At 35.3% G+C, this 21,934-nt stretch overlaps 1 protein-coding gene across 20 annotated transcripts in view; it reads left to right on the top strand.

Moving 5' to 3' along the window:
- Window positions 1–21,934, top strand: part of LOC106868262 (dedicator of cytokinesis protein 7) — a 175,959-nt gene that overhangs the window by 73,555 nt on the left and 80,470 nt on the right. For all 20 annotated transcript variants that reach the window (XR_016242868.1, XR_016242866.1, XR_016242867.1 and 17 more), the window contains 13 exons: window positions 582–726; window positions 1,425–1,523; window positions 3,741–3,821; window positions 5,491–5,707; window positions 7,019–7,174; window positions 8,898–9,056; window positions 9,854–9,942; window positions 10,378–10,473; window positions 12,384–12,524; window positions 14,259–14,372; window positions 15,899–16,206; window positions 17,469–17,778; window positions 19,512–19,688. Coding sequence is in view for 16 of the 20 variants with exons in the window: in XM_089356432.1 (XP_089212558.1) it covers window positions 582–726; window positions 1,425–1,523; window positions 3,741–3,821; window positions 5,491–5,707; window positions 7,019–7,174; window positions 8,898–9,056; window positions 9,854–9,942; window positions 10,378–10,473; window positions 12,384–12,524; window positions 14,259–14,372; window positions 15,899–16,206; window positions 17,469–17,778; window positions 19,512–19,688 (2,092 nt within the window). In the remaining 4 variants the exon portion in view is untranslated. The remainder of the gene's footprint in view (window positions 1–581; window positions 727–1,424; window positions 1,524–3,740; window positions 3,822–5,490; window positions 5,708–7,018; window positions 7,175–8,897; window positions 9,057–9,853; window positions 9,943–10,377; window positions 10,474–12,383; window positions 12,525–14,258; window positions 14,373–15,898; window positions 16,207–17,468; window positions 17,779–19,511; window positions 19,689–21,934) is intronic.

Genomic DNA, 21,934 nt, shown 5'->3' with positions numbered 1-21,934 from the left:
ATTTGACAAACTGTTAAAATAATGATGATATGGATACTGATATTTATTGATCTGACTGACTTATTTATTCATTACTTGAGCAAAAGGCCACTAGTTTACAATCCAGATATAAAGCTGGTTATAGCTCTATCAACTCTGTAGTGATTTGAGCTCTGAATATAGAGAAATGAACCAATCTACTCTAAAGGTTATAACTCAACCATTTCTATTAACTCATCAAATTCATTATAATATATAAAGGACTTGATGTGGGTTGTCCCACTTGTCTATGACCTTCTTTCAAGGAGCATTGAGAATATATTCTCTTACACCTAAAAATGATGCAGCTGCCCCACGAACTAACAACACACACATTGTGTATGAGTGTTCGATTTTGTTTACATACCTTGAGCTGCTTCTAATTCATATTTGAATATATATATATAGTTTCTGTTAACACTAAAAAAGGTTTAATGTTAAACTGATATCCTCTTTATTAATTGTTTTAATCTACATCTTTGCAGATATTGAAATATTACCTTTCTATCACTTGCAATGCTACACATTGAGACTGATTATAATTTCATCTTTTACCATTTCAGATCTCCACAGTTTTACGAAGAAATCAAGGTCAAGCTGCCAGCAAAGGTGTCAAAATCTCATCATCTTCTCTTCTCATTTTACCATGTGAGTTGCCAGAACAAAAAGAATGAGCCTACCCCGGTGGAAATTCCTATTGGATACACTGTAAGGGACACATCTTACTGTTTTTTTTTTTGTTACTGACCTGAATAGCATTTTCTTTATGTCACTACTATCAGCCATCCTTGAACCCAGTATCCAGTCATCAATAAATGTTCTATACATACAAACATATATACATACATATTTATATATGTGTTGGAGGGGGTGCAGATATGGCTTTATGGTTAAAAAGCTTATTTCCTAATCATGTGATTTTGAGTTCAGTTCCATTGTAGAGCACCTTGACTGCTATAGACTGAAGTGTTGTAAGTGGATTTGGTTAATGGAAACTGAAAGAAGCTATTTATCTTTATATGTGTGCATGTGTATATGTAAGTGTGAACATGCATGTTTGTGTGTGTGTTTGCACTCTCCAAAAATCACTCAGCATCTGGCAGTGATGTTGCTATCATTTTTCTGTGAATGTGTTGTCTGCTGGCTTTCCACAGCTGAAGATGTGTGAAATACGATATCCCTTATTTGAAAAACTGGTATGTGTTAGCAATGAGAAAGGCATCCAACTGTAAACTGCTTCAGTAATATATTTATTTAACATTCGCTACTGTGGAAAAAATGGACGTAAAATAAGGAAACAAATTACATGTGTGTGTGTGTGTAGTGGTTGTACAAGAAACCACCTCCCACAACAAACAAAATCAATAATAATTATTATTATGATGATGATTTCTCTTTTATTGTAGTGGCTGCCCCTGCTTAATGATAATCAACTATCTATTGGAGATTTTCAGCTTCCAGTTTCAATGGAGAAACTTCCTCCTCGATATTCCATGCATTCAGATGTAAGTACCAAATTCTAGGATCATTTTATTGCTTTTCTGTGTACGTGTGTGTGTACGTAATTCTATTTGTGGCTATAATGTGTTCCTGATTAAATCAGTTTTTTTTTTTTAAGGGATGTGTATTCGGCTCACAATTGTACAGTTGTGAGTTTGATTACCAGTGGCATGTTATGTCCTTGAGCAAGACACTTAATTTCATGCTGTTCCAGTCCACTCAGCTGGCAAAAATAGGTTGTACCTGAAATTCAAAGGGCCAGCTTTGTCACACTCTGCATCACGCTGAATCTCCTTGTGAATTACATTAAGAGTGTGCGTGTTAATTTCACAAACAGGCTGTTCAGCTGATTGGATCGACTGGAAGCCACATCATCATAACCAATGGAATGCCAGTTTATATGCAAATATGTCAAATATGTTTTGTGTGTGTTTTACATATACCTTTGTCATACTTCTCAGTAATTTGTGGTAATCAGTATATCATCATCATCATCATCATCATCGTTTAACGTCCGCTTTCCATGCTAGCATGAGTTGGACGATTTGACTGAGGACTGGTGAAACCGGATGGCAACACCAGGCTCCAGTCTGATTTGGCAGAGTTTCTACAGCTGGATGCCCTTCCTAACGCCAACCACTCAGAGAGTGTAGTGGGTGCTTTTACGTGTCACCCGCACGAAAACGGCCACGCTCGAAATGGTGTCTTTTATGTGCCACCCGCACAAGCCAGTCCAGGGGCACTGGCAACGATCTCGCTCGAAAATCCTACAGGAGCCAGTCAGGCGGTACTGGCAACGGCCACGCTCAAAATGGTGCATCTCATGTGCCACCCGCACAAGAACCAGTCCAGGGGCACTGGCAACGATCTTACTTGGCTTGCCGGGTCTTCTCACGCACAGCCCATTTCCAAAGGTCTCGGTCCGTAGTCATCGCCTCGGTGAGGCCCAATGTGGTGAGGCCCAATATATTAATGTGGATAGTTGAATCAGTCAAACACAAGACAACCAGCTAAGAAATCAATAGTCTAAATCTTGTCACTGGTTAAGGTAGTAAATGTTCATTGCATGGAATCAGACATCTGCGATATCTTATGGCACAATCAAGAAATAAACGTGATCTTACTTTGTAACATGTGTGTATGTTTTGTATGAACTGAACAGTACAACAGTGGAAGAAATTTGCTATTTAAAAAAGAGTAACTTTTAGAACATTACACCCAATTATATCCTCATATAATGAATTTGTCTCAGATGTGATTTGATCCATTTTTTGAGGAGAAAGGCTCGTCATACATCTCATATATTCAGAACATTCCCTAAGAATATGTATTCTGTTGGCAAACTGCCTAATTAGGAATGCTGACTAAATGCTTTAGAGATTATATAGTGTATTCTATCAAATGTGTTACATGTAAGTTTTACATTGACAGTAATATTCACCTATTACTTGTATTGGTTACTGAGACAACCAAGGGATCCGTTCCATGGTCTCTCAACCTGCAAGAAACCCCATTTTTCTTTAGGAATGAAGTTGTCTCTCTTACACACTACATCTATACTGTTTTGTTGTCTGTATGCCAGTGCCGCCGGACTGGCTCCTGTGCAGGTGGCACGTAAAATGCACCATTTTGAGCATGGCCGTTGCCAGTACTGCCTCACTGGCCTTTGTGCCGGTGGCATGTAAAAGCACCTACTACACTCTCGGAGTGGTTGATGTTAGGAAGGGCATCCAGCTGTAGAAACTCTGCCAAATCAGATTGGAGCCTGGTGTAGCCATCGGGTTTCACCAGTCCTCAGTCAAATCGTCCAACCCATGCTAGCATGGAAAGCGGACGTTAAACGATGATGATGATGATGATGTTTATATCTATTTGTGCATTTTGTCCTTGTAAGAGGCTCATAACAATCAGACAAACGAATGGGTGTTACAACGAATAGGTGAAAGACAACAACTCCTGAACAGAGTAGAGGGTACTAGATGTAAAGGCAGGCAAAGAATGCAATGGATGGACAATATCTTGAGCAGGTTGGACAAGAGTGGTAAACCAGCTGGAGAACTCGTGCTTAATCAGGAAGACTTTCATTGTAGTGTCATCAGTGCACTGTAGGCATACAATACATGATGACGATATAGTTTATGTGTGTGTGTATGGATATAAATATATAATTGTGTGTGTATGTATGCATTTATATAATTTATATATATATTTATTTATTTCAGTCACAGAATATAAAGTGGATGGATAATCGTAAACCATTATTCACAGTCAATCTTTATTGTGCATCTTCAATACACACGCAGGTATGTACCTACTGTCAAGCACTATATATATATTTTAACCAATCATATGGCAGCACAGTCACTTATGCTAGACAACTGACCACATGACAATGATATGAAACTTTGTTACAGTTGTGTTGTATGAGTAAACCATGTACATTTTAATACTCTAATATTTGCCTCTGATATTTGAGAATAATTTTTGCTTCCTACCAGCTGTTACTGTTTAGACCAGAGATTCTCAACCATTTTTTTTATCTATTGACCCTTCAGAAATACTATGTTATTCTAGTGGACCCCCATGGCCATTCAGTGTTTAAAAGCTAGCTTCATAGAAACTTCTTTCAAAATTCCTATTTTGTTTTTCACACATTCACTTGTGTAGGTTGAACTATGTAAAATGTTAAAGAAAGAAACTGAGCTGGTTCTTGCAATATACACCAATACATACATCTAAAATAAAATTTTTTCAGGACCCTTTAAAATATTATTGTGGCTCCTCAATTTACTATTTTCTTATATGGGCCAAAATCTTATATGGGCCCTGGTTGAGAACCACTGGTTTAGACCCAAGTAAAACTGGATCCATCAGACCAGTGATTAAGTTTACTTTTCAAGCGTACAGCTTTAAGTTCACTATTACTGTGCAGTACTCTGGCAATAGACCCAATTGATTAATGCCTTGTAAAGGTATTTGATAAACACAGCTGAAAGAAGCCTGTCATACATTTAATGTATATATCGAGAGAGAGAGAGAGAGAGAGAGAGAGAGAGAGAGAGAAAGAGAAAGATATTATGTGTGTGTGTGTGTCTACTCTGAACCTCAGCTACGAGCAGTAATATCTGCTAGCCCTGCTTTTCAGATTTCTCTGGAAGAGAAAACTCCTTGTAAACCTGTTATAGTTGGCCACAGGAAGAGCTCCTGACTGAAAATTCTGCTCAGTTACCTGCTGACTAAACTCTGCTAGCATGGAAAACAGATGCTAAACAAAATGACCAAACGATATTTATTCTTTTGCTTAAATTATTGTACTCTTGATTGGATTTATATCTCTTGTTTAAGTTTTCAATTTCAAACTCATATCTAACTGAATTTCAGTACTCTTCACCTTTAATCTGTTGTTCTGGGAGACAGTTTTTATGTCAAAGTTAAACACAATAAAAGTCAGTGAAGTTTATTTCAGATTAGATTTTAAAATATGGGATTGGGATCAAGAATATCATACTTCAAAGTTTCCTTAGAAACTCTTCAGGTCTAAATTTATAATAAATATATCAATTTGTTCTCATTAACATGTATCTTTATCCAGAGCAATCATCACAACCAAATTGGGTGTGTAATAAAGAATGTTATATGATACTTAGTGTAATATATAACTTTTTCAGACATATTGTACTGAAGCTTCTACTAGGCTTAGTCTATTTTTCAAACTGAAGAACAAACAGACTGAAACAAGAAAGATTAGTAAATCAGTTTGTAACGCTATTTCACTTCACAAGCTAGCAACAGAGCCATTTACAGGCTCATCACTTGACCTGCTAGAAACAGTAGCTAAACTCAAACTACACCTTATTATCTTTGAAAATGAGGGAGACTTTAATAAAGTAGTCGTAGTACAATATGTCTATCCACCTGTCTAAACCATTTCTCTCACATTCATCTGTTGTTCTTTTCATAAAATTCTTTCAGGATGAAAATTTGAATCATTTCTTACATTTATGCCATATGGCTCAAGAACAGAAACTGATGCCTCGGACCAATGAAACCGGTTTTGAAAATGAGTTGCAGCGCTCTGTCATGGATCTTGCCAAAGCTAATGGTGAAAGTCTGGTGAAATTCTTGACTCTGATTTTAGACAAACTTATTTTATTGATGGTTCGACCACCTGTTATTTCAGACCAAACAAGTGAGTATTGGAACTTTGCAAGTTATTCTTGATTTAATGATCAAATCTTCATTTCAGTTAGAATTCTGCAACTGTTCCTGTTAGAAATTTTTCATATTCCTTCATAGTCAACTTTTTGATCTGAAATTACTTTTAAACCTTTTAAAGTTCGTTTGGTAAGTGACCTGATCTGAGAGTGTTTTAAAACTGCAACATTCCCTGTGGAAGAGTCATCATATTCGTTTAAAAATATACATTTCTGTTAAATGCATTTTCTTTTTACTCCATGATAGCTTTGTATACTCTTAAGTGTCAAAAGTTTTTTTATGCTGGTGATAAAAAATGCACATCCAGTACATGCTGTAAAGCAGTTGGGGTTAGAAAACTCATTCAGCCATAGAAATTATGCCAAAGCAGACACTGAAACACAATGCTGTCCTTGGACCCATCGGACCCTGTCAGACTATCCAATCCATGCCATTATGGAATGCTGACGTTAAATAATGATAGTTGAAGCAGCGGTAGTTGTGGTTACTGACACAGTTCAGTGCACTGGAGTTGTGTTCTTTGACCAAGTTACAAAAGTGCTACTAAACTTTTTGACATATAAAGTACAGAGTACTATCAAAAAATACAAAGGAAGAGTGAACTCTTTAATAAGTATATGTGAGATTTAAAATGTATAACATGACTCTTCTACAATGTAATTCTTCCTTTAATCTGTTTGAGTCTCAACATTTATACTATTATATTTGTTTTTACAAATACTGGCTAATTCATAGTTTACAGTAGTAGTTCCCCAGGGTGGGGTGGAAAGTTCCAAGTGGGTGTTGAAGAAAAGTGGGGCGATAATGGAGTAGTGATTAATGTAAACATTGGGACGATAACAAGTCTAGTGAGACATGAAACAAAATAGATTAGGGATATCTAAGAAATTTTTCAGTGACCAAAAGACATGTGTAAATAAAGTTAAGTTGCTGAAGGTGAAGGTCAGTTTGTAGACACATCAAAACCTTCACATGAAATAACCAGCTTGCTGAGATCTGCTCAGTGAGTTATAACTTATAATTCACTTCCTTTCTGTGTATTTTAAAAGATTCCACCAAGCTTCACTCACAATTACAAATATATACTCATGCACATCTACACATATACATACATACATCTATACTCATATTGAAATATATCTACATATATGCTTAACACATCTACATGCATGCACACATTCACATGTTAAACTCTATTGGTTTGTTGTTAACACTGCCTTTCTAAAGTAATTTCTGTTTTTATAAGAGAGATGTATTGATGTAATTATATTTCTTGTCTTTTCAGTAAGTGTTTGCCAGAACTGTTTTGAAACTATATCAGTCATTGTTGGGCGAATACACAATCTTCTAGAAGACCAAAACGACCATCATGGGGTCAACTCCGTGTTGGCTTCATACATTCATTACAGCTGTACATTACCACATCCTGATATTAATGCAGGTTAGAAGAATACTTTAGTATACATATTGTCTATGCTGTAGAATTTGTACACTAAGTATATTTATATATTATGTTATCTTACTATGTACTCAATTATATATACACATTTAAAACTGAAGTCCAGTATATAAACAAACATTGTTTATACATCATCACTTCATGTACATTACGATGCTTTTAATATTCTGAAATATTCTCTAGAATTCTATATTCATGAATAGACATGGTGCTAGGAGAAACGCTGCTGCATGGCTCAGTGGTTTGAACGTCAGGCTCTCACAATCATGGGGTTGTGAGTTTGATTCCCGAACCAGGCTGTGTGTTGTGTTCTTGAGCAAGACACTTTATTTCACATTGCTCCAGTTCACTCAGCTGTTGAAATGAGTTGCAACGTCACTGGTACCAAGCTGTATCGGCCCTTGCCTTTGCCGTTCCCTTGGATAACATCAGTGGCATGGAGAGGGAAAGGCTAGTATGCATGGGCAACTGCTGGTCTTCCGTAAACAACATGGTCCAGACTTGTGCCACAGAGGGGAACTTTCTAGATGCAATCCCATGGTCATTCATGACCAAGGACAGCATTGTGGTTACTGACACAGTTCAGTGCACTGGAGTTGTGTTCTTTGACCAAGTTACAAAAGTGCTACTAAACTTTTTGACATATAAAGTACAGAGTACTATCAAAAAATACAAAGGAAGAGTGAACTCTTTAATAAGTATATGTGAGATTTAAAATGTATAACATGACTCTTCTACAATGTAATTCTTCCTTTAATCTGTTTGAGTCTCAACATTTATACTATTATATTTGTTTTTACAAATACTGGCTAATTCATAGTTTACAGCAGTAGTTCCCCAGGGTGGGGTGGGGTGGAAAGTTCCAAGTTAATTCTATATATATTTAACCCTTTTGTTACCATATTTTTGTTGAAATATATTGCTTGTGTTTCATTTAATTTTAAAAATGTTGAATCATTAGTTAGTTAGATATTAACCAGCTGACTAATAAAGAAGGCGTGTGTTTGTAACTTTGTCATTATTAAGCTTTTGTTTAAACGTAAATCGACATGAAATTTTGAAGGACGGTTTTAACTTTGATCACATTAAAATAGAATTTGTTACTTAGAAGAAAGGGCAGTTTTGAACAGGTTTGTATCAGAAGAGTTAATTTCATATTTAGCTCTATATTGTCCAGTGCATTCTTTTCCTAATTTTTGAAGAAAGATTAAAACTTATGAAATAGGGAAATAAGACAGGGAAATGGGGGGGGAAAAAAGAAATGTCAAAATACTTTGATTTGCTATGTGTGAGTGGTATTTCTTTCATTTCTTTAAAATTCTAATTGATGCAGCAGCACTGTTATGACTGAAAAGAATCAGCATAATCTTGATTGGCTGCCAGAAATGATAAAGAAGTGAATGAAAATAGGGAAAAAAGAGAGGAGGTGAATCCTTGTAAATGAAAGATGGAGATATAAAATGCAAAAAGGGGAATTTGGATTTTGAGCAAGGACAATGTTCAAAATGGGTATTGAATGTAACACTTTTATTCAAGTATATTAAATTAGTATTTTGAATATTTTACTAGTATCTAAAAGGTTTAGAGTTTTTCTTACGTATATAAAGAAAAAAAAGTGTTCTTATATTTTTAGCTGTTTATTGAAATTGTCAGCCCTTTTTTTCTCAGTGTCTTTTCACATTACATCTTTCTATATCACCTTTAGTCTCTTGCCTGGGTAGCCCAACTGGCCAATATCCTACTTTGGGTCGTCCATCATCGCTGCCAGTTAACAAACCAGGTTATCAACGTAGCAGCAGTGATCCCGACCTATCAGGCAGCACACCAACAACACCAGATGCAGAAGTTATTCATATAATGAACTGTAAGTTACATCTTACTATATTATCATTCATTAACTATATTTGAATTTTCTTTCCTTTTTCAGCTCCCTTCCATTTTCTTATTCTAATCATTCCTTCATTGTTCATTGTCTTCTTGCTTGTCTTCTCTTCCCTTTATTATTTTCTCTCTGTTTTCTTCTCAGTTGTCACTGTTTGCTTTCTTTTTTTTTTTTTTTGTCTGTCTGCTAATTATATTCTATTAGTCTGGTTAAATCAGATTTTATTTTGCAACCTTATGAATTAGTTTTAGTGTTCAGGACCAATGTTTTGGTTGAATAGATATGATTAACCCTTGAGCATTTAAATTGGCCATATCTAGCCAAAATAAGCTCTGTTTTATCTTCAAACTAACCAGATCTGGCCTCTCACACTTATCCTACAATATTATTCTAAAACAAATAATCATGTCAAGTCTCAAGGCTACAAGGTAATGCATAGCTAATTCATATCAGTGTGAATAAAAAAGCATTACATTTGACAGAGAAATCTGAATGTTAAAGGGTTAAAGTCTTTTTTGACATGACTACACCTTACTTTCAGATATAGATGTGTAAAATTCCTTGTATGAAAAACTATGCAGTTACTGAATTGCCTAATACCGGTACACAGCATAGACTGCCAGTACTAAATCCGTCTGCAAGGAGTTAAATATATTAATGTACCATCAAGTACCTTACTTTTATTGTAGTTTCCTGCATTTCTCACAAAACCTGTCTCGTTTTTAAAGCTTCTTTTTATATATCTGTCATATTTTGTTTTTGTCTTTCTCCCTTACCAGTTACCAAAGGCGGTCCTCTTGATCGAACTGGCAGCATGAAAGGATCTGAGTATGGAATTTCAACATTCCCTAAGATCAGAGGTAAAAAAGTAAGTATCAAAGACCGGGTTCATATTTGCTTACCAATAGTTAAAGATTTGATTGTTGTTCAGCGTTAACATGTGTAAACCAAAGAGGCATAAAGTAAAATTTAAAACAGTCCAGATCATGTACGAGCACAACACACATTGCTTGGTTATTACCCCAAAATATTATCAATGTTCCATTAGCTATTTGATATTTCCTAAACAGTTTATAACCATGTCCGATAAGTTAATAAAATAGTTTTTGACTATTAATGGTGAGATACTATGGATATATTTTCTCAGTAAACTTTCCTCATGGTGAACTTTCTTCACAGTGAATTGATGGTGGAGAACTTACTTGTAATTGTTTATAACCATATAAATCGACTTTTTGATTTATCTGCTTCACCTCTTTCATATTTCCTTATATTGTCTTTTGTTTCTCTTTCTCTTTTACAGCTTGTCCATGAAGAACTGGCAGTGCAATGGGTAATGGCAAGTGGTTCTATCAAAGAAGCAACTCTTGCGAACGCTTGGTTCTTCTTAAATCTTATTGTACGTACCATGACTTCAAACAAAGATTTTTGTTTTTTGTTTGACTGTGTAAAAGTTTTTGGATATTTCTTCTTATTTTTTGTTAAATTAATAAACAAGATTCTTTTATTGAGTGTAAAGAGAGTGTTTATGAGTTTGGGTTGATCCTTCATACCAGTGTCAAATTTAAGGCGAAATCCTATAATATGTTGTTAGCGAGCGAGCTTTGCTTCGTTTGTTTAAATAAAGATTATCACTGAAAATGTAAAAGGAGGTATTTAGGTACTTTCTTTGAAATAAATCTTACATATACACCATCAGCTACATTTATTTCTATTATAGCAAGGGTTAGGCAGATCTCACCACTTATTGTGGTCTTTTATCATATGCTTCATAACAAAAGCAACAAAAATGAAATTCTCCAAAATATGCAGATAAGTGTTTTAATTTCTTTGAAATAATTAACTGTATGAAAAAATTGTTCAAATACTTTTTAAAATCACAACAAATTAGGACATACAGGAAAGGAATTTTTTTATATAGGGAAAACGAAGACACAGCTGTACTTAAAATTTTATTACAGTTAACTATGGAAAATGGTTTTGCCTCATAGCTTTGTAAAAAAACCATGCCATTACTATAACCTTAGATTGACCAATGCCTTGTGAATGAATTTGATCGATGGAAACCATGCATATGTGTTTAGCAGAGAGAAGAGAGAGCAGTGGCTGGAGGTACAGATGGCCTGGGGATGGTGGGGTTGAAATAGTGTGGGCAGGGATGATGAGGAGTGTGGGAGATCATTAGGGAGGGGATGTATCGATTCTGCTTCAAGGTGAGTATAGCAGCCAAGTAGTACCATAGATGGGGGAGGGATGAAAATGGGTGGAGGACAGGGCCTGTTGTCTCGCTCTGTGCCATATAACTCATTCACATTGACACCATCTTGAGAGCACTGTATGTCTTTCATTGGAATTTTCATGGCTATGGTCTTGTATTTATCCATAAACAAGTGGTTTTTGCATAGAGACTAGAATTGAAATGATTGGTTGAATCTTTAGAGACAGTGCTCCAGCACAGAATATAAGAATATGTCAAAGATCCCAAGTAAGTTACAAAAAAGAGTAGAATTCAATCTAATCTTGAATTGGTATTTAAATATAATTATATAACAACAAAATCTGCAACTTAATTTCACACCACCACTTGGTTTTTTGAATGCTTTTAGTAGGGTTTACTCTGCTGCAAGTATTTAGCCCAGTTCTCTGGTTTGAGGATACCTCCCTCTCTCCCTCCCACCTATCTCAGAGGCCCTATAAAGGGTCAAGAACACTGCCTTCCTTCCCAACTAAAATATTTTTTTTAAAAATCTAATACAAACTTGTGTAAATAATGATTTTTTTTTTTGATTGTTAATTAGATGAATTGGTTTAAATCATTACTTAACCCTTTAGCATTTAAACCGGCCAGATCCAGCCAGAATATTTTATCTGTTTTATGTTCAATTTGATCTGATCCAGCTTCTCACACTTAACCTACAATGTCATTCTAAGAAAAATATGCAATCACTTATCAAAATCTTGAAGCTATGAGATACTGTATGACTAACTCAAAACAATGTGAATAAATAAACATTATATTTCGCAGAATAATCTGAATGCTAAAGGGTTATATATAAATTACAATAAAGTGCTAACAAATAAAGTGAAGTAAAGAATGTAAATAAAATAAAATTAAAATTTTGAGTGGCTTCTTTGGACTGCGAAACCTTAATCTATAGCTTATGCCTAAATCTGGTTTTGCTCTCATGACTAGCTTTTAAGTGTGGATTGTGTGTGTAGCTGGTGTAAACTGATACAGCCTCGCAGTTCCGGCTGTTTTATTAATGTGATATACACAGATCAACACTGATCATTATCCTCTTGTTATAGGTAAAAGGAATGGCAGAACATCTTGACAAGACTGATAAACTCAGTATACATCGCAGTTTACGCTTCAGTGATCACTTCATAGAAGATGTCTGCCAACTGGTGCGCAACCTTATCAGAGAAATTGTTTTACGTTTCATGAAGGTTTGTTATTTTCATATTTCTCAAATGTTTCTTATTCTTGTACAGTTATCTCCAGAGTTCTGATATATTTTATACCTGGAAGGTCAAGGTGCTGGAATATTAATTGCAGTACTGAGTTCAAATTAACCTTACTTTCACAACTGTTATACATCATCATCATCATCATCATCATCATCATCATCATCATCATCATCATCATCATCATCATCATCATCATCATCATCATCTAACATCCCTTTCCATGGTGGCATGGGTTGGATGGTTTGACAGGTAACTGGCAAGCTGCAGAGATGTGTCAGGATCTAATGTCATCTTTGGCATGGTTTCTATGGCTGGATGTTTAGAATGGAGTATAGCAGGGGTGGGGGAGCAGTGGCTGAAGGCACAAATGGTGAGGTGAGAATGTGATTGGTTGAAATAGTCTGGACAGAGATGATGAGGTGTCTGGAAGGACTTTAAGGAGGGGATGGGGTGTAATATGTGCTGATTCTGCTCTCAGGTGAGTACAGCAGCCAGATAGTACCATAAATGTAAAATCAAATAAAGCCCAAAACAAGTACTGGGTAAATGTAAAGTTACTTTCTCAAGCCATGCCAACTCATGAGGGGCCAGTTTCCCAGTTTCCATGGCCGATAAATTCTCCACCTGGATGGGATGCCAGTCCATTGCAGGGTTACTCATTTTTGCCCACCAAATGGACTGGAGCAATGTGAAATGAAATATTTTGCTCAAGAACACAATGCATTCCTCAGTCCAGGAATCAAAACCACAATCTTTCGATCATGAGTCTAATGCCCCGACCACTAAGCCAAGTAAGAAAATGGATGGGGACAAGACCTGTCTTTTTGCTCTATACCACATCATTCATGGACGTTGACTCCAACTCAAGAGCAATGTAAGGCTGTGGTCTTGGACTAGGTGCATAATTTGCCAACTCTTGTGCATGATGCTTTTATGAGGCACTACTCTTGTGGATGGCTGTTGTCTCACAACGAGCTCATCTGTCCTTTGACAGGTCTTGTTTTTAGCCTTGCAGAGTGTACACTACACCCTCCTCACCTAGCAAGCCGGGTGGAGGAGCCAGTTTAGTCATTGACCCCTGACCACGAAATAAGTCATACTATGTCACATGGTACCAGTAGCAACATCACTGTCATACAGGTGATGTTCTTTGCTTACAGTCTTTCATGAAAAGTATGTCTGGCCATGGGAAAATAAAACTTGACTTGGAAACAGGTAAGGGTTGGCAACAAGAAGGGCTTGTGGTTGGGAAGTGAACTTCTTAACTACTTAGTCCTGTCTAATGAGCCATCATTAGGTTCAAGCAAGTCATACTCTCAAACTGCCATCTTAATGTGCAACAATAGAAAATGACTATGGATTATAATAGAGGTTGTAGAATCTTTGCCCTTCCTTCATTGCGCTTGTCATTTGTCAGTAGGACAGGCCATTTTGTTACAGACTGTGAGTTAAGTAAATGTAATATCAGTTGATGAATAAGCTCTGTATTCACACTGTATATTACATTAGTGCAGGGTGAGTGATTATACTAAGAGAAGAAGGTTGAAAGATTTCTTTTTGGAAATACCTGTTCTAAATATATATCTTATAGTCTTCAGTGCAGTTTTATATGCATAGAAAGTGGTGCTACTGGATGAATAGCAGAAAATATAAAACAAAAAATAAAAAAACTAATAATCAACACTGAGTTTTAATTTTTTTGCACATTTTCAGGACCAATCTCTCATTCGTTCACTCAATTCAAGTTTAGCATTCTTCCTGTTTGATCTGCTTTCTCTGATGGATCGAGGAGTGGTGTTCACCTTGATCAATGACTATTGGCGAGCGGTGAGTCTCTTATTTATTTTTCTCACCACTATGATGTAATGTTGTTTCTTGCTGTGTTTTTTTCTTGTTTTGTTTCTAAATTTAATAACCACTGAGTTGTAAGGAACTTTTGCTGTTCCTGTAGTTGAAACACCTATAGAATTTCCAGGAGAAATGCTTTAAAAAGCATTACTATTACTCCCTGTGATGCCTATAGAAAATTCATTAATTATAATTAATTTTACATTGTATTTAAAAAAAAACAATTTTCCAAAGGCTGCAAGGTAAATTTTGGGGAATAAAATGTAATCAGTATATTAATTCTATTGTATTGCCACTCCTGTTATACATTGGAGTGTTAGTAAACTGCTTGAGAATTTTATCTTTATGTGTAGGCTAAATCAGCCAAACAAAGACTACCATCTTCAATACATACTCAAGGAGATATTGCTGATTTGAAGCTTATGAAGGAAGCACTCATTAAGTTGTCACTAGTCAGTCAGTTGAACTGGGCCATTTGAAAACTGTCTAACTACAGAAAGACATGCTGGTAATAAAACCAACAAAAGAGCTGCTGGTAAAGCAATCTGCCAGAAACAGCAGTTAAATCACATTCAACTCACATTTTACCATCATAAGAAAGGTCACAACGAATAATGTGCTTCTAGGTTCCTTGAACATAATAAAAGTCATGATGGTCACATTTGGAATACCTTTGATTGTAGGTTTGTTCAGTGTAAGCCACACCAACAACTATGTTAAGCAGGTATGAACTGCTAATGACTTGGTATTGTATTAGCCAGGCACATTCTCGGTCAGAATGTAGATCAGAACCAGATAAAGGGAGATATGGATTCACAATTCTCTAGTTAATAGATCTCTACATGTGATATGGTACCTTGATAATGGTACCTTGTCATAATACCAGTCAACAGTTAAATGGACTTGACCAGAAGTGCTTTAACTCTGAGTGCAGCAGAGTGTCAGTCTGTGGTTATGACCCATTTGTTGATATGTTGTTATCCTAACAACTCAACCAGTTGCAACTTTCCTTGTATATATTACTGGTACTTATTTATTCTGATGGCATTTTGATCTCAGAGCATTGAAGTATCTAAAGCAGTGAGGACAACAGCCTGTTATGTTGACCATCTTCTTTACCAAATCTAATTTAACTCATGTAGTGCAACAATTAATTCTTGGTAATTTTGGTTTTGCTTCACTGTTAAAATCATTTCTGTTGCATTTGGAAGGATGCATCAACATCACAGCTTATCTTTACACTATCTTCCTATGTTTTTACTTCTGAGACTTTGTGCCTGCTATATATATATATATATATATATATATATAAATTATATCAACCCTGTTAATCTGAATAAATCAATGGTATCATCATACAACATATCATTTAGTTAACTTAAACTGGGTACAATGAGTTAAAGTTTCCAATTCAGTAATATTTAGTTAGTCTAAGGTTTGAAGTTAAGTACTAAGTATCTAAGTTTCAGTACTTCAAATTAATATTTATGGAATTTTATTTTCAGATTTCTAGCCAAATGGCTTGTCAAGTTGATGCAACTATTCTAATGAGGTTGCGTCTTGACTTTTTGCACATCATCTGCAGCCATGAGCATTATTTCCCATTAAATCTGCCATTTGGAACTCCGCTTACACCATCAGCTCCATGCAGTCCATCTCCTAGCGTCACTAGTACAAACTCACAGATGTCTTATGCCTCAACAAACACTCTGACCGATAAAGGAATTTTCTTTGACCTCACAACTGAGTTTCGGCAGCAGCATTTCCTTTCTGGGTTGGTCCTGTCTGATTTAGCCACAGCTCTAGAAACAAAGTGAGTATCATTTAAAATTTGGGAGTGTTTAAGAACAATGCGTTATTTTAACCAAATTTTGACAAAGCCTTTAAATATCTAATATCAAAAAGAAGACCAGTTTTGAATTCAGTTCATCATGCTTTGTGTTTCTTGCTTCCAAAAGACTACAAGGCAGTCAGTGAACTTTTATATAAGTGATTCTTAAGTGAGAGGTGCAAAATTTTATTTCAACATGTGAAAAAAATTACTTCTTGCTTCCTAATGTTGTATAATCATTAAATCAGAAATTGTATGTTATAAGTGTAGAAAAAGTCTGCTTAGATTTGCAAGAGTAGAATTGCTGGACTCTGTGAATTGATAGCAGTTTGAATTAGAGATCATTTGAGGCTTGTTTTTACCCTTAAGCATGCTTTGAGATTTCAAAGATGTGATTGTTTATTTTTAGAAGGACATTATAGGGTGGGTTTGAGAGGCCAGATCTAGTCAATCTGAATGTAAAACAGAATATTTGAGCTGGATATGGCTCAAATATTAGAGATTTAAAGGCTTTGTCAAAATTTGGTTAAAATAACGCATTGTTCTTAAACACTCACAAATTTTCTATTATAGCCTCAGGCCAACCAAAGCCTTGTGAGTGGATTTGGTAGACGGAAACTGAAAGAAGCCCTCCCCTTTTTTCAACTTCCTCTTTGAAACTTTTTTTCTAATCAGTCACCATGCTTGACTGCTAAATCCACAAGTTTTTTTTTTACTCTCTCTCTGTTTATTGTCACTTATTCCTTTCTGTTGAAGAACATAGGCTCAAAATGTAAAAGACTTTTTCACTTTCCCAAGCATCAAACTAATACACCTGCTTGTTGTTCATACACCTGTCTTCGTCTTTTGGTTTTCTATAAATTTCTACTATATATATATATATATATATATATATATATATATATATATATGTACGTATGCATGTTTGTGTTTGTCCCCTACCACTGCTTGACAACAGATGTTGGTGTGTTTACATCCCCGTAATTTAGCAGTTCAGTAAAAAGTGACTAACAGAACAAGTACCAGGCTCAACAAAAAAAGAATATAAGTATTACAGTCAATTCTTTCGACTAAAAATTCTTCAAGGTGGTGCCTCAATATGGCCACAGTCTAATGACTGAAACAAGTAAAATGCAAAAAATAGAGGTATTCAACTTCATCAATGCTTGAATAATCAATATTTGGTTTATTTCCTTATGTTTTATCCTACCTTGTGTTTACTATTATAATATAATGTCTTGCAGCTTCACAACAATCCACTACAAAGCCATCAATGTCATACGTAACCTCCTCTACAACCATGACCTAGACATTCGTTATTCAAACCCAGAAATCAAAGCTCGCCTGGCTGCCCTCTATCTGCCCTTAATTGGCATTGTCATTGATGGACTGCCTCAACTGTATGACCCAAACCTGACCAGCCGTTCTCGTAACTCTTACCAAGACGAAGAAGGTGACCGAATCAATCAACATGTTGCTATGGCGATTGCCGGTTCGAGTGTTTGTGAAAGAGTGTCGAATATGAATTACAGTGTCCAGGAGACTGAAGTAAAAGTAAGTGCTAGTTGTTATTCTCAACATTAATATCATCATAACTAATTAGTACCACTGTCATTAAGACTGCTATCACAGCTGTCATCCTGATCACTGCCCATCACCACCACACCCATCATCATAGAAGACACTTACCCGAGGTGTCCCGCAGTGAAACTGAACCTGAAACCACATGGTTACAATACAAACTTCTCAACCATGCTTATGGTGCTTAATTACATTGCTTTACATTCTGAGTTCAAATCTTATGAGAGGTGGAAGGAGCAAATTTTCTTTCAACTTTATGTGGTTGATAAAACAAAGGACTAGCAAAATGCTAAGAATTTATGTAATCAACTATACCCCTCTTTCAAATTTGGGGCCTTGTATCTGGTCATTAAGAATGAAATGTCCGATTTTTTTATACACCAAGTTTGACAGTCATTAACTCTAATGTTTTATCCTGACAATTCTTTGTTTTACAACATTGAAGAGTTACATCATCACTTTTGAAATGCAGTTCATGGTGTCTGATTATATTGTGAGTTTTCTCTTATAAATCAATTTTTGTGAACCTATGAATAGATAAAAATTTTTTGTTGTTTATGAATATGAGTTCCATTGTGGAACCAACATATCCCAGACAGCTCAAAACATGGTGACTTTACTCTTGAAAATCAGCCCCATGGTAGACCTGAGACCAATGATTAGCTGGAAACTGTAGTGGAAGTGGATACATCTCAAACTATGCATGAGTTAGCAGCAAGGTTTGATGTTTCAATTCCAACTGTATTGGACCATCTGCAACAAATTGGCAAGGTAAAGAAGCTGGACAAGTGGGTACCACACAAACTGAATGAGCATCAAATGACATATTGTCTTGATACTTGCTGTTCTTTGCTGTCACAGCATAAAAGCGAACTATTTTTGCACTGTATTGTTCTGCACAGTAGCTGGATAGAAATGAAGTACCAAAACACAATCCAAAAAAGAATATTCACCAAAAAAGCTAATGGTGTGTGTTTGGTAGTCCAGCACTGGTGTCATCCACTACAGCTTCATGAGACCTGATAAGTCAATTACAGCAGATGTGTACATCAACCAGCTGGATGAAATGATGAATGAACTTGCAATTAAACAACCGAGATTGGTCAATAGAGACAGGCAAATTCTCTTGCAAGACAATGTTCAACCACATGTTGCACAAAGAATGCTACTCAAGTTACAAGAACTGAACTTGGAAGTACTTTGTCATCCACCATATTCACCAGACCTTGCCCCAACTGACTATTACGTTTTCCAGGCATTAGACAACTCTTTGCAAGGAAAAAAACTTCAAATCTGAAGAAGATGCAAAAACAGCCTTTCATGATTTCGTCACCTTTGCTCTCCAGAATTCTTCGCTGCCGGCATAAATAAGCTACTGATAAAATGGCAGAATTGTGTTGATAATTTAGGTGCATACTTTGATTAACTGCATTGCTTTTTGTTGAGATAAAGTAAAATAAGCTTTCAGTTCAAAATCGGACATTTCATTCTTAATGACCTGAAATCAGTGTTAATGATCATTATCATTCCATCATTATCATTCCATCATTATCATCAAAGACTACTTGGGTTTTAAGGGACAGTCTATTTATTGTTTCTTCAAATCTAAAAGTCTACCACAGATATATACTTATCTATAACTTCTCAGACAATATCTCTTTACAATTTCCTCACTGTTTCTCTTTTGAATCCTGTCTAAATTTCAGACCAGAAAATGTATGCTGAATGCTGATGCCACTCACAACCTCCTGATCTGTTTTGTGTGGGTACTTAAAAATGCAGATTATGCTGTTTTGAAAAGCTGGTGGTCAGAGCTACCACTTACACGCCTTAGTCGTATTGTGGAGATTATTTATTTTGTGGTTTCTAATTTTGAATACAAGGTAAATTTTTTTTTCTCTTTAGTTGTTTTGCATATTATTTTTACTCTTCTTCTTATTATTAGTTTCAAATTTATCTTCAAGTAACTTTTTATTCTAAGTAGTCTGCATTTTGTGAATAATAATTAGCAAATTGTTGAAAGTAGTTATCTGTAATTTAGTTTCTTACTGTGCAATTAGATTTTAAAGATTTTGCATTAAGTACATTAATTATTTTTGTTAATTTTTTTTTTTTCCAATCTCGTTTCGTCTTAATTTATTTTTAATATTAGATAACTTCTTGACTGGAAATCTTTTCTGTAAACTTTTCTTTTTCTGATACTTATAATAGCTAGAATAATGAATCCGGTTGATGGAATAGCTACAAGGTGTGTGTGATTCAGTCCCAATGCATGGCACCTTAGGCAAGTGTCTTCCATTATAGTCTCTGGCTGAGCAAAGCTTTGTGAGTGGATTTGGTTGATGGAAACTGAAAGAAGCCTGTCTTATATATATATATATATATACGTACAAACATACCCATAGGTACATACGTATTACATGTGTTAAGAAGGTATTATTATTGCAGCAGCTCGTATTATCCTTTTTATATAATTATAATGATTATACACAAACATAGATATATTCATATAAACATGTGATACGTTTTCTGTTGAGGACTTTAGACAAAAGTTCACACAATAAGTGGGTTAGAGTTTATATTAATACCTGTGATATTAGTTGGTACTACAAATCATAAATTTCTGGGTATTATCAATATACTAAATTTGTAGAATATTGGAAATGAATCATACTGCAACTCTGCTTGGATGACAGTGACTCTCATTTACAATTATCATGCAGTATCAAGAGAGAGACAAGGATACACACATTCACACACACAATCATATGGCAGTAGTAGAATTAATTAAAAAGAAACCCATTAATACCATTTGTGTAATTACTCCCAGATCATTCTCAACCATTAGTCATCTCAATCAGGACTGTTCAAGGATAAACAATAACAATAATAACAACAGTCCATTTCAGATTATTTCTAATCCAGTCCTGATAAACAGCTGTGAGCCATTTGTTAACCAGTTGTTATGGTTATCTGTATTCAGTCCTGAATATAGTTTTGCTTATTATGTATATATGTCTTTGGTTAAAGATTTATTCAAAAGCCCCCCCCCCCCCCCCACTATCTTCACTAAAATATCCAATACATGCAATAATCCTGTGGACTTAAATCTTACAAAACCAGAAACTTTTTCTCTCAGAGAAGTCAGATTAGTTGAAGAAATATTTCCAGTCAAGGTTTTGAATACAACTGTTTGTTAACCCGTTTGTGTTTCTGTATTTATTAGTAATTAGTCATTCTTTTCTCTATTACTTTCTATTGTACACATGAATGATCTTATCTTAGTTTAGATTTCCACTATTGTTAGTTAATCTTACTATATTCACAGTCATCTTAAATATTGAAATTCTTTTTTAGTTACTTATAGTATACACATGAATGTTTTAGTTTTCCTTTAGAATTCTGTTCAAGTTATGGATGATTAATATATTCTATATTATAACTTAAGTTCTATTGTGGCACATGTTACTTGAAAGTTTAAGTACCTTCTACATTGCTGTGTTGTTTTTTTTTTTTGTTTTTTGTTTTTTTCATAGTTTGATCTGAAACAAGGGGTTATGACAATGGCTTTTACAATCCTCCACAGATTGGTGAGGCCTGTGCAGTTAATGTTCCTTTTGAACGACTGAAATTTAGTGACTACAGGAGAACCATGGGCCATGAGGATATTCCAGAGGGCTGACATTTTGGGAAGGAAAGATTGGTTGTGGTAGTTAATGCAGGGCCTGGGACATTGGACATAATATAAGAGAGCTCAGTTTGCTGGATGAGTCTGAGTGAAGGTAGCAACAGACCAGCTATCTCTGAGAAGTTGAGGTTACTGCAGAAGGATTAGATGATGCAATGTATTGAGACAGCATGTCTACCCACAAGTGATTAGAGGAATGTGTTGCTTCATATAGCATCATGTTAGCTTGTTTCTTAAAAATGAATTTGGTACACCATAAAGAGAAGGAAGTAGTTATGTTTTACTGATAAATTAGTACTTTACAGCATTAAAATAAGTTACTAGAATTGAAGACACAAGTGGTGGCTTACATCATTGAAGAGTATGTGTAAAGTGAAGTCTGCTGGTGACTTGTGAGGAAGAAGAAAAGAAAATTTTACATTTTCTCCCCATAAAGAACAT

The sequence above is a fragment of the Octopus bimaculoides genome, chromosome 8, assembly GCF_046866305.1.
Source record: "Octopus bimaculoides isolate indiv1 chromosome 8, ASM4686630v1, whole genome shotgun sequence".
NCBI classification, from domain to species: Eukaryota; Metazoa; Mollusca; class Cephalopoda; order Octopoda; family Octopodidae; genus Octopus; species Octopus bimaculoides.
This window is presented reverse-complemented; position numbering and strand designations above follow the sequence as displayed.